General features: G+C 47.7%; 1 protein-coding gene across 1 annotated transcript in view; it reads right to left on the minus strand.

Moving 5' to 3' along the window:
• RAB11FIP1 (RAB11 family interacting protein 1 (class I)) overlaps positions 1-11,244 on the minus strand; it is a 53,833-nt gene extending 42,589 nt beyond the window's left edge. Inside the window, exon 1 of the mRNA XM_011993124.1 lies at positions 10,824-11,244. Coding sequence (XP_011848514.1) covers positions 10,824-11,194 — 371 coding nt within the window. The 5' untranslated portion in view covers positions 11,195-11,244. The remainder of the gene's footprint in view (positions 1-10,823) is intronic.
• Between the last annotated feature and the right edge of the window lie 883 nt (positions 11,245-12,127).

The following is a 12,127-nucleotide window of genomic DNA, read 5'->3' on the forward strand; positions in this document are numbered from 1 at the left end:
CTCAGCTCACTGCAGCCTCTGCCTCCTGGGTTCAAGTGATTCTCCTGCCTCAGCCTCCTGAGTAGCTGGGATTACAGGCACCCACCACTACACCCAGGTAATTTTTGTATCTTTAGTAGAGACGGAGTTTCACCATGTTGGCCAGGCTGTTCTCAAACTCCTGACCTCAGGTAATCTGCCCCGCTTGGCCTCCCAAAGTGCTGGGATTGCAGGCATGAGCTACCACACCTAGCTAAATTTCCAAACTTAAAAAATATATAAAATTTTTAACAAACCATGATCAGTGTGTACTTTCTTTAAAAAAAAAAAAAAAAAGTGTTTGTTTTTATTTCTTTTCAGATGGGCTCTGTCGCCCAAGCTGGACTGCAGTGATGCCATCACGGCTCACTGCAGCCTCAACCTCCCAGGCTCAAGCAATCCTCCCACCTCAGCCTACCGAGTAGCTAGGATTACAGGCGTGCGCCACCATACCCTGCTAATGTTTTATTTTTTGCAGAGACAGGGTGTCATCATGTTGCTTAAGCTGGTTTTAAACTCTTGGATTCAAGTGATCCTCCCACCTCAGCCTCCCAAAGTACTGGGATTACAGGAATGAGCCACCACTGCACCCAGCCCCTCAATGTATACTTTCTGTAACTTATTGAGAGATGTCATGATCCTCATAGACCCCTTCAGGGTTTCTACACAGAAAAGAAAGAGACAAGAAACAGAGGGCTCTCGAACTCTCAGAAATAGGCCAAGATGGCATAATTAAGTCTATGAATCAAGATAGGTTTTCTAAGTGGAAAGCAATACTAAATTTCTTGTAGGTGAAAACTAAAGGAAATACCAAGCATCTTTATTTTAGCAATTCTCTAAGAATTAGAAAAATTAACTCATTTTTAAATATTTAAGTCTACCACACTCACCATCATGACTTACCAATTCTTTTTCAAAGCTCGATCCTATCTCAAAAAGCCACACATGTTAATATTCTACCATCAAATCCAGTATCTCACCTCTTGGTCAAATGTAACTGCCACTGATGCATTTATTTGTTCTGTCAAAGAATACTGTCTTGTGGCAACCATGGGGTCCTCACACACAGAGACTTTAAGAATGGAAAAACAAAATGCAATAGTTTGGTTCACCACCTCTTAACCAGAACAAAAAACAAACTTCAGCATGACCGACATCAGGGAACACTCAGCCCTTCCTCACCACATAAACTCCCACACTTCTATGAGAGTTCCTGGCAAGGAACAGAGTATCTGTGATTTATTCCATAAGCAAGGTAAGTCCAAATGAAGGGAAAATAATTACACCAAAAGCATCTTTTTTTTTTTTCTTTCTTTGAGACAGAGTCTCACTCTGTCACCCAGGCTGGAGTAGAGTGGCATGATCTCGGCTCACTGCAAGCTCCACCTCCCGGGTTCAAGTGATTCTCCTGCCTCAGCCTCCTGAGTAGCTGGGATAACAGGTGCCTGCCACTATACCTGGCTAATTTTTGTATTTTCAGTAGAAACAAGGTTTCACCATGTTGGCCAGTCTGGTCTCGAACTCCTGACCTCAAGTGATCCACCCACCTCGGCCTCCCAAAGTGCTGGGATTACAGGTGTGAGCCACCGCACCCGGCCTCACCAAAAGCATTTCTAAATCCTGTTTTAATAACAAATGATTAGTAAAAATGAAAAGTTCTATTTTGGTGAACCACGTCACAGTGCTCTGCATGGGAAAGGGGCAGATTGAAGAAACATCTGGGGCCCCAGCCGGCTGCTACTGTATTTCACACAGGATGCCCATTCTTTTATAATAACCAGAGGCCTCTTTAGACCAGGCTTTCTAGAGGCTTAGTTGTTTTACCTAGAGCCTAGCCATGTCCTTTTTTTTTTTTTTGAGACGGAGCCTCCCTCTGTCACCCAGGCTGGAGTACAGTGGCCGGATCTCAGCTCACTGCAAGCTCCTCCTCTCGGGTTCACGCCATTCTCCTGCCTCAGCCTCCCGAGTAACTGGGACTACAGGCGCCCGCCACCTCGCCCGGCTAGTTTTTTGTATTTTTTAGTAGAGACGGGGTTTCACCGTGTTAGCCAGGATGGTCTCGATCTCCCGACCTTGTGATCCGCCCGTCTCGGCCTCCCAAAGTGCTGGGATTACAGGCTTGAGCCACCGCGCCCGGCCTAGCCACGTCCTTTTTAAAAAGTGAAGGGTGTGTGGCAGTCACACCTCTAGAAATATTTTTTAGGGATTTCTTATAAATACCTTCCCTCTACTTCATTCAAAGGCCAGTATTCAGGAAAAGATACTTAATTACCATTGCCTTTTTTCTCTCTACAGGCACATTCCTAAATGTGTCCCCCAGGAACACCCTGGAGACTAAAGCCCTTGATTTTCCTCTAACAGATTATCAACAGGCGTCTCCCTGCAGGAGAGGAATTTCTGTCTCATTAGTGGTGAAAACCGCCTCCTTTGCCACAGGCATCATTAGCCAGCAAGCCGCAGAAGGTAACCTGCTTCTTCAAGAGGAAAAGGGTACTCAGGAGGCTGAGGGAGGAGAATCATTGCTTGAACCTGGCAGGCGGAGGTTGCAGTGAGCCGACTGCTGCATTGCCCTCCAGCCTGGACAACAAGAGCAAAATTCCGCCTTAAAAAAAAAAAGGAAAGAAAGAAAGAAAAGGGCACTGACCACAAAGCCATACCCCAAACTGGGAAACCGAAAGAAGCAGAGCTTTGATTTCATACTTCGGACATCCCCAGTCTGTAATCTACGGAGCTACACATAAGATTAAATGTGTCTCCACGTTCACCCAGGCAATCTACTGCCTGCCCCGTGCCTACAGGAACCACAACCACTGCCTCCCTCGCAGATGCGTGTATTGAGCCCCTGCGCTGGGTCACACAGCAAAGGACACGACAGAAGTGGTCCCTGTCCCAGAGGAAAATAGGGCAAAGTCAGGCTTGGTCTCCTCCTGAGTCAGCTGGGGCATGAGATCTGAACCAGGACACCTCATGGAGAGCAGAACCCCTCTCTTTGCCAATACAAGGGTCTGGGTGTTAATTTTGTTGGAATTCAGAGACACTTAGGTCTGGAGATCTGTGCCAGACCCAGAACCAAAGGCCACCTAGGGAAGTGCTCTGAGATGAAGGCCTAAAATGACCTCCCATCACTCTCTCTATTCAGGGCTAGAGTTTCTTAATCCTTCTGGAGCTAAGCCAAAGCTAGCTGTCCCTCCTTCAAAAGTATAGGGTAAGAAGCACAATTTTCCAGGGCGTATAGCTATGAAAACCATAGTATCTTAATGGATATCTAAGATTATTGTTAAGGGAGAGGAAGAGTAATGTCAGCAAATACATGTTGGAGTTGATGGCATTTTAATAAGCATGTGGATTGCTTGTAATGTAATTATAACTTTTTTAGTTAATAACTACAATTAAAATGACATATCAGATACTCTTTATAAAAATCTTCCTCTGATGGGAGTTACAGAAATACAATAGAAGTCTTTGTAACCAAAGGCAGTTTAAGTAAAATGAAAAAGGCACAAGACTCTTTTCTATGCTTACAGTTTGTAATGCAAAGAACATTTAACTGGTTCACTTACTTGAGAATTTTTTTTTCATTTATGGGTCTAACTTTACTAATGTTATATATTATGTTCTCCTTTTCTTAGTCCTATATCCCTTAAAGCAGTGACTTCATCTGCTGTGTGGGAGCACATCAATGAGATCATAGCAGCTCTGCTGTTACAAGACAAAGACTTGGCGGTACTGAGTGGGTAAACACTTGCAGACACATACATACACGCCCTGGTTTCAATGGCATTTCCTAGTAATTCACTCCAACAGAAATCTCCACTCACAGCCAGGTGTCACAGCCCAAAGCTGTCTTTGTAATGGTGACCTCACCCTGGTATCACAGTGACTGTGAGGGAAAGAAAGCAGCTGCCACTTCCTGGTTCACTTTCAACACCAAGCTCTCCTGATTTTATGTGTTCATTCTTATTACTTCCTTTCCCTCCCGCCCTACCATATCCAATCCATCACATGTCAGGTCAGTTGAACCTCTAAGATATTTCTGAAATCCACCCACCTCTGTCCACCTCCACAGGTGGCTTAGACATCATTCTAGTCCAAGCCACCACCGTCCACCATCTAGATTACTGCAACAGCTTCCCGTTTTGTCTGTTCAATCTAGGTTAGGTCAGCTTCAAATCCATTCTCTACCCAAGAGCCATGGTGATCTCTGACAAATAAATTGGATCATATCAACCCACTACATTTATTTATTTATTTATTTGTCGTTATTTATTTTGAGACGGAGTTTTGCTCTTGTTGCCCAGGCTGGAATGCAATGGCACAGTCTCAGCTCACTGCAACTTCTGCCTCCCAGGTTCAAGCGATTCTCCTGCCTCAGCCTCCTGAGTAGCTGGGATTACAGGTGCCCGCCACCACAGCCGGCTAATTTTTGTATCTTTAGTAGAGCCCATGTTGGGCCAGGCTGGTCTCAAACTCCTGACCTCAAGTGATCCACCCACCTTGGCCTCCCAAAGGGCTGGGATTACAGGTGTGAGCCACCGTGCCCAGCCCCCACTGCTTTTAATTTTAGCAGTTGGTGGCTTCCCATTCCTCCTAAGTAAAGCCCCGCCTTCCTCTTCAGCCTCATCTTACACAAGTACTCCCCCACTTTCCAGGTATTCCTGCCTCAGGGCCTTTGCCCGGGCTGCTACTCCTCCACCAGGCCCCCTTCCGCCGCTCCTCACGAGAAAAATTCCTTTTCATTCTTCAGCTCTCTGCCTCAGCGAGGCTACCTGCAATCTCCTTCTTTAAATCATGTCCTTCCTGCCCTTTTCTTCTATAATACCCTGTCCTCTTTCTCCACAGTACTTACCACAATATATGATTATTTATTTGTGAGTTCATTTGTTTTTTTGTTTTTGGTTTTTGAGACAGAGTCTCACTCTATCACCCAGGCTGGAGTACAGTGGAGCAATCTCGACTCACTGCAACCTCTGCCTCCCGGGTTCAAGTGATTATCCTGCTTCAGCCTCCCAAGTAGCCAAGATTACAGGTGCATACCACCACACCTGGCTAATTTTTGTATTTTTAGGAGAGACAAGATTTCACCACGTTGGCCAGGCTGGTCTCGAACTCCTGACCTTAGGTGATCCACCTGCCTCAACCTCCCAAAGTGCTGGGATTACATGTCCATTTGTTTAATGCCTTCTCCCCCAGAAGGCTCTGGGCTTCCTGAAAGCAGGGATCATCCCTGTTTTCTTCACCATTGTTTACACTGTATATCCAGCACCTGACACTTAGTAGGCAATAAAAAATACTGACTACAAGAATGGATGAGGTTGTCCACGGTGGCGCACACCTGTAATCCCAGCACTTCAAGAGGCTACAGCAGGAGATTGCTTGAGCCCAGGAGTTCAAGCACAGCCTGTAACATAGTGAGATTCCATCTCTGCAAAAACAAAAACAAAAAATAAAGTAGCTCGGTGTGGTGGCACACCCCTGTAGTCCCAGTTACTCGGAAGCTGAGGGGGAGGATTGCTTGAACTCAGGAGGTCGAGGCTGCAGTGAGCTGTGATTATGTCACTGCACTCCAGCCTGGGAAAGAGTGAGACCCTGTCTCCAAAAAAAAAAAAAAAACAGATGACCTTTAGAAACAAGAAGATGGAAAAAAAGCAGGTAGAACTTTCTCCATACTAACTGAATGTCTTACAAATGAAATCATAAACAATACCATCAAAAAAAAAAACCATGAGGGAATATCTTCCACATCACCAAAACAACTCTGAAGGACTCTCATCCTTTTTAGTCATTTGATTCCTTTGTTATAAGCAGTTTAGGGTTATTTATTCTAGAACCTACAGAGAATTCAGGCTTGAGCACCGAGTTGTCTCAGTTTCCTACACTAGAGTGGGAGGGGACTGTGGCTTCATAAGACCTGCGGAGGTTTCCAGTAAGGCTCAATATTATCTTTAAGGGAAATTCCAAGAAAAGAAAAATTTAATCAGTAATAACATTACTCGAATTTTCCAACCTATTAAGCAAAATCTAAATGTTCTTAGGAAACCTAAAGGTATAAAAACAAACACCCATTGCTTATAATTTGTGAATTATGAACCTCTATGGTCATCTATGTCACTTTTCTGCATCCAACTCTCCCAGAAAAACAACTATCTAGCCCTTGCTTTTTTTTAAATAACCCACATTTCTGTTGGCAACTTATTTCATCATCTTATTAAACTTGCAGTTCTTCCAAGTATCTAACCCTTTATAATACCTACGTCCTTTCATATGCAACCAAATTCTCTCTTGAGTTTTAATAGGTATAAGAACATGGCCCTTCATCACTCACGCTCTCTCTTCATGTGGGGAGGACTATCGCAATATTAAGTTTCATGGTGCTTAGTTACACAACGGCCTTCTAGTCACCAGGCTGCATAAATATTTGTTCTAATCTATACTTAAGAAATTATTTCCCTAAATTTTCTTGCTCTTAGTATCCTAAAAAGGTTTTTTGTTTTGATTTATATATACATAAATACACACACACACACACACACACACACACACACACACATATATATATATATATATATTTTTTTTTTTTTTTTGAGAGGGAGTTTTGTTCTTGTTGCCCAGGCTGGAGTGCAGAGTGGCGCGATCTCAGCTCACTGCAACCTCCACCTTCTGGGTTCAAGCATTTCTCCTGCCTCAGCCTCCCGAGTAGCTGGGATTACAGGCACCCAGGCACCCGCCACCATGTCCAGCTAATTTTTTGTGTTTTTAATAGAGACAGGGTTTCACCATGTTGCCCAGACTGGTCTCAAACTCCTAACCTCAGGTGATCCACCCGCCTTGGCCTCCTAAAGTGCTGAGATTACAGGCGTGAGCCACCATGCCCAGCATATTTTTTTTTCTTTGAGACAGGCTCTCACTCTGTTGCCCAGGCTGGAGTGCAGTAGCCTGATCACAGTTCACCCTAACCTTTAACTCTTGAGCTCAAATGATCTTCTCACCTCAGCCTCCGGAATAGCTGCGACTAAAGATGCCTGCCAACATGCCCGGCTATTTTTTTTTTTTTTTGGTAGAGTTTGGGTCTCAAGTTACCCAGGCTGGTCTTGAACTCCTGAGCTCAAGTGATCCTCCGGCCTCGGCCTCCCAAATTGCTAGGAGTACAGGTAGGAACCACCACGTCTAGCCTCCTAAAAAGGTTTCTACCAGTCTAGGATCCCAAACTACATGAGACTAGAGAGTTAAGCAGAGAATCCCTCAAATTGGTCACCCGATTCTACCTCTTCGATTCATGTCTGTTTTGCAGTCACAGTACTTGACCGATTCCCAGTTTCTGAGACCCACTGAGACCCCAGGTCCTTAGCAGATGTGTAAGTGCAAAGTCAATTCATTTCAATTTTTCCTAATGGGCCACACATTCTTCCCTATTAGATGTATCCTATTTATTTGTTAGCCTCTGGTGTTTTAAAAGTGTACATCATCACATCTTGACTCTAAATAAATGACACTGGGGTCTTATCAATAAAACAAATGGAAATATTTGCACAGTTAGCTTTTAACTCCTCGAGTTTCAGCTTCTGGACCCAAGATAAAAGTCATATTCTGTTGCAGCAACTCTTCTTTGCTAGAGATTAAGACAAAGACAGACAGACATACAGACACACACACAGACCAAGATTTAGCTTTTGTTTCTTGTTTTTAATGTCTGAAATGGAGTCAAACCATTAATAACCAGTTCAAATGACTTTTGTAGCACAACTCATTTCCTCATTTCCTTCTGTTAAAATTCCACCTTTCACCAGGCACGGTAGCTCACGCCTGTAATCCCAGCACTTTGGGAGGCCAAAGTAGGTGGATCACCTGAGGTCAGGAGTTCGAGACCAGCCTGACCAACATGGTGAAACCTCATCTCTACTAAAAATACAAAAATTAGCCAGTCGTGGTGGCAGGAGCCTGAAATTCCAGCTACTCGGGAGGCTGAGGCAGGAGAATTGCAGAACCCGGAAGGCAGAGGTTGCAGTGAGCCAAGATCACGCCACTGCACTCCAGCCTGGGGGACAGAGTGAGACTCTGTCTCAAACAAACAAACAAAAAAAATTCCACCTTTCAATGCATATCTTATTCTTTAAATCTCAGCTATCTTGGGCACCGGGGCATCAGACAGCACCCTTGGCACCTTGGAAAGTCCCAGAAAGTTGTAGATGGAAAGTGGAAAGCTTGCAATTTCATCTACCCATAGAGATGCAAAGAAGCCTTCCTTTGAAGTTATTTTAAGAAAGAAAGAAAAAAATCAATTAAGCACCATTTTCCTGGAAGTCAATACTGTGACTAGGTGGTAATTGGTTTATATAATAGATGGGAGTTATCGTGTAGGTTTAGGGTTACATTGGATAAAATGAGAAAAATGAAGATGCAGAGACTGAACTCTTCCTGAAAAAAAGAGCTCAAGGAGGTTTCAATCTTTCACAAAGCAGTTACAGAACCTTTTCAGTCACTTCTTGAATACATTGGCCCCATTAATCCAGGAACCCAGAAACATCTTACAAACATCAATTAAGTCTGGCAACATGCTTTATTTACAAATAGGGAAACTTGGCTGTTTAGGGACAGAGAAGCCCAACAATGAGTCAGGGCTGCTGTGGGCACTGGACCCGGGACTCTGGAATCTCCATCTCTGGCAGGGAGATGTGATCTACCTCTCAAGGGGATAAAATGTCCACAAGAAACAGGTGGCAGAGAAGGAAGTGAATACACACTTGTTGGGATGGCGCAAGACAATGGATGGCCAACAGCACCCGTCTGAAGCTGGAAGGGAAGCTGACCCACTGCCCCCAGTGTCATTTAATCAGAGGGAAGATCAGCATTTCTGCAGCCCCTCCTTAGCAAAAACACTGCTCACCTTATGGCTTGTAAATTGATGCTGTGAGATACCCCACATCCATCCTCACATCAAGGCTAGTTTTATCTGATTTGAGTTCAGAAATGCCTGATCATCTTTGGCCAGGTAAGTGCATCATCAGATATTCCATTTGCAAGCCTACATGCTGAAATGGAACCCACCCCACAGTAAAGGGAGCCTCCGAGGACAAACCCTCTGGCTTTTCCTGTCTCCCTCACAAGGGAAAGTTAAAAGGCTATGTATATCTAAAACACACAAAGCGAATCAGTGTGCTTCCTAAACTGTAGGCTTTTGGTGCTGACTGGCCTGCATATTTAAGATCTAACAAAGTAACCAGCTAAGCTAATCGAGGCTAGCTTTGGTATACCAGATGAATATAATCAGACGTTCCTTTGGGTGAAGTACTGCCCTTTCCGAACACCTGTGAAAAGGAACAAGTAATTCGGTAATATCATGGAGTGAATGGTTTTTGCCCCGTTTTTACTGCGGAAGTGAAATACCGTGACACAATCTTTGGGAGCTACATCCACCAGGATTAAGACCAGAGAGAATAACTCCACCAACTCCAAAAAGAAACAATGCCCAGTTCTGCTCGGCCAAGGGCCCATCCGGGCTCCCTCCAACCCGGGGAAATATTTACTAACGTGGGGCCCAGGGCACACACCACACTGTTGTAACATTCTTTCTGGAGGGGCAAATTCTCTTCACCAACCCCCCAGGCAAGTACAAGGTAGAAGGGGTTAGCAGTCAGGTGACAGCCCGCATACACCATTCCCCTCCCCCAACCTCCACCCGCCCTGCATTGTAAAGGCGTTGCCCCCGGGGTTAGCCTTTAGGGCGGGGGTGTCAGCTGGTTTGAGGCCTCCAGTTCATCTGCCCAGAGCCCTAGCCCAGTCATTCTGGGCTCGAAGTGTTCTTCCATTCAGTGAAATACCCAGGAGGCCTTCCACCCAAGCGAAGACGAGTATCAGACAGGGACTACCACCCTAGTAAGAAGGCACCTGCCCATGTTTAGTTGGAATTCATCTCAAATTCACTTAGTGCTTACTGTGTGCCAGACGCTGAGGGGCGTCCTGCAGACTCAAAAGCGCCCCAGGCCGGGCGCGATGGCTCACGTCTGTAATCCCAACACTTTGGGAGGTCGAGGTGGGCGGATCACCTGAAGTCAGAAGTTCGAGACCAGCCTGGCCAACACGGTGAAACCCCGTCTCTACTAAAAATACAAAAATTAGCCGGGCGGGCCAGGCGCGGTGGCTCACGCCTGTAATCCCAAAACTTTGGGAGGCCGAGGCGGGTGGATCACGAGGTCAGGAGTTCAAGACCATCCTGGCCAATCTAATGAAACCCCGTCTCTACTAAAAATGCAAAAAGTAGCCGGGCATGGTGGCGAACGCCTCTAGTCCCAGCTACTTGGGAGGCTGAGGCAGGAGAGTCGCTTGAACCCGCGAGGCGGAGGTTGCAGTGAGCCGAGATCTTGCCACTACACTCCAGCCTGGCGACAGAGTAAGACTCCGCCTCAAAAAAAAAAAAAAAAAAAAAATAGCCGGGCGTGGTGGTGCGCGCCTGTAATCCCAGCTACTCGGGAGGCTGAGGCAGGAGAATCACGTGAACCAGCGAGGCGAAGGTTGCAGTGAGCCGAGATCGTGCCATTGCCATTTGCACTCCAGCCTGGGCGACAGAGACTCTTTAAAAAAAAAAAAAAAAGCGCCCCAGACACGGTCCCTTCTTCCAAAAAACCCCAAAGCTGGGAGAGCTGGGCGGGACAGAAGGGGAAGCCAGGTGACCAGCACCGGCCGAGGGCTCAGTCCCGAAAGGCCTTCCTTGACGCTGCCCGGCTTACTCTCGAAGGGTCCAGCGCCCAGACCTCCCTGCCAGAGGGGTCCGCGCCCCCAGGAAGGGCCCTCCCCTCCCCGCCCGTACTCACTGCGTCTTCCTGCGGCCCTGGTCGCGGTGCAGATCCCGCAGGTCCACCTCGGCGCGGCCCAGGAACTTGTCGAGGCCGAGCAGCGCGCGGTGCAGCACGGTGAGCTGCAGGGTGGCGGCGGCCGCGGGCCCGGAGGACAGCAGCGGCGGCAGCTCGAAGGTGGCCTCCTCGCGCCACACAGGCGCGCCCAGGCTGCGCTCCGACACCGAGGTGGCGTACTTCTCCTTGCCCACCTGGATCACCGCGTACGCGTCGCTCGTGCCCCCGGGGCCCTTGGCCCGCAGGCCCCGCGCCTGCAGCACCGTCACCTGCACGTGGGTTGGGGACCACACGGCCCCCAGGCCCCGGCCCGCCGAGGCCATTAGGGACATGGTGACGATAACGCCCCAGACGCGAGGAGAAGATCGCGGCGACTGGCGGCCTCTACGACCCGCCCCGGCAACCAGGCCACTTTAAGGCTTCCGGCCACACCCCCGCCAGGCCACGCCCCTCAGGGCTAAGGCCACGCCCCTGTCCGAGTCGCCTGCTCCACCTGCTGCGCCGCGCCGCGCCGCGCCCCGCCCAGCCCCACCGGCCTCAGCAGAGCGGGCAGCTAGGGGCAGCCCGGCGCCGCAGGCGGGGCTGGCGCGGCCAGGTAGGCGGGGGAATCACGTGAGCAGGGGCGGGTGCATCGAGAATCCGATCTGAGATGTGGTAGGTGACGGATGGGGTCCCCAGCTGCCAAAGGTCGCATGGCGGGAAGGAGCTGGCCGAAGCACTGACTTGGAAGTCAGACCTCATTTCCTGGGTCACAGCGCCAGTCGTGGCCTTGCGCGGGTTACCTAACGTCAAGTCTCAATTTCTTCACCTGACAGGCACCTCCTAGGATTGCTGTAAAAAATAAGAATAATAATAATGCATTACAGTTCTTGGCCCAGTGCCTGGCTCATGGTGAGTTGTCAGTAAATAACCATGACCAGCACGTTGAGAGGCTGAGATGGGAGGCTCTCCTGAGCCCAGGAGTTCGAGACCAGCCTGGACAACATAGCCAGATCCCTGTCAATACAAAAAAAATTAAAAATAATTAGATGGAAGTGGTGACAAGCGCCTGTGGTCTCAGCTACTTGGAAGGCTGAGTCTGGAGGATCTCTGGAGCCCAGGAGGTCGAGGTGCAGTGAGCCGAGATTGTGTCACTGCACTCCCAGCCTAGGCAACAGAGCAAGACCTTGTCTCAAAAAAATAAAGTTGGTAACTATGAGAGTGCTAAGGAAGATGCCCACCCAATTCACTACGCTTTCTACTTCTCCTGCTGGAAAGCCTTGCTC

Source organism: Mandrillus leucophaeus, unplaced genomic scaffold, assembly GCF_000951045.1.
Source record: "Mandrillus leucophaeus isolate KB7577 unplaced genomic scaffold, Mleu.le_1.0 Scaffold111, whole genome shotgun sequence".
Classification (NCBI taxonomy): domain Eukaryota; kingdom Metazoa; phylum Chordata; class Mammalia; order Primates; family Cercopithecidae; genus Mandrillus; species Mandrillus leucophaeus.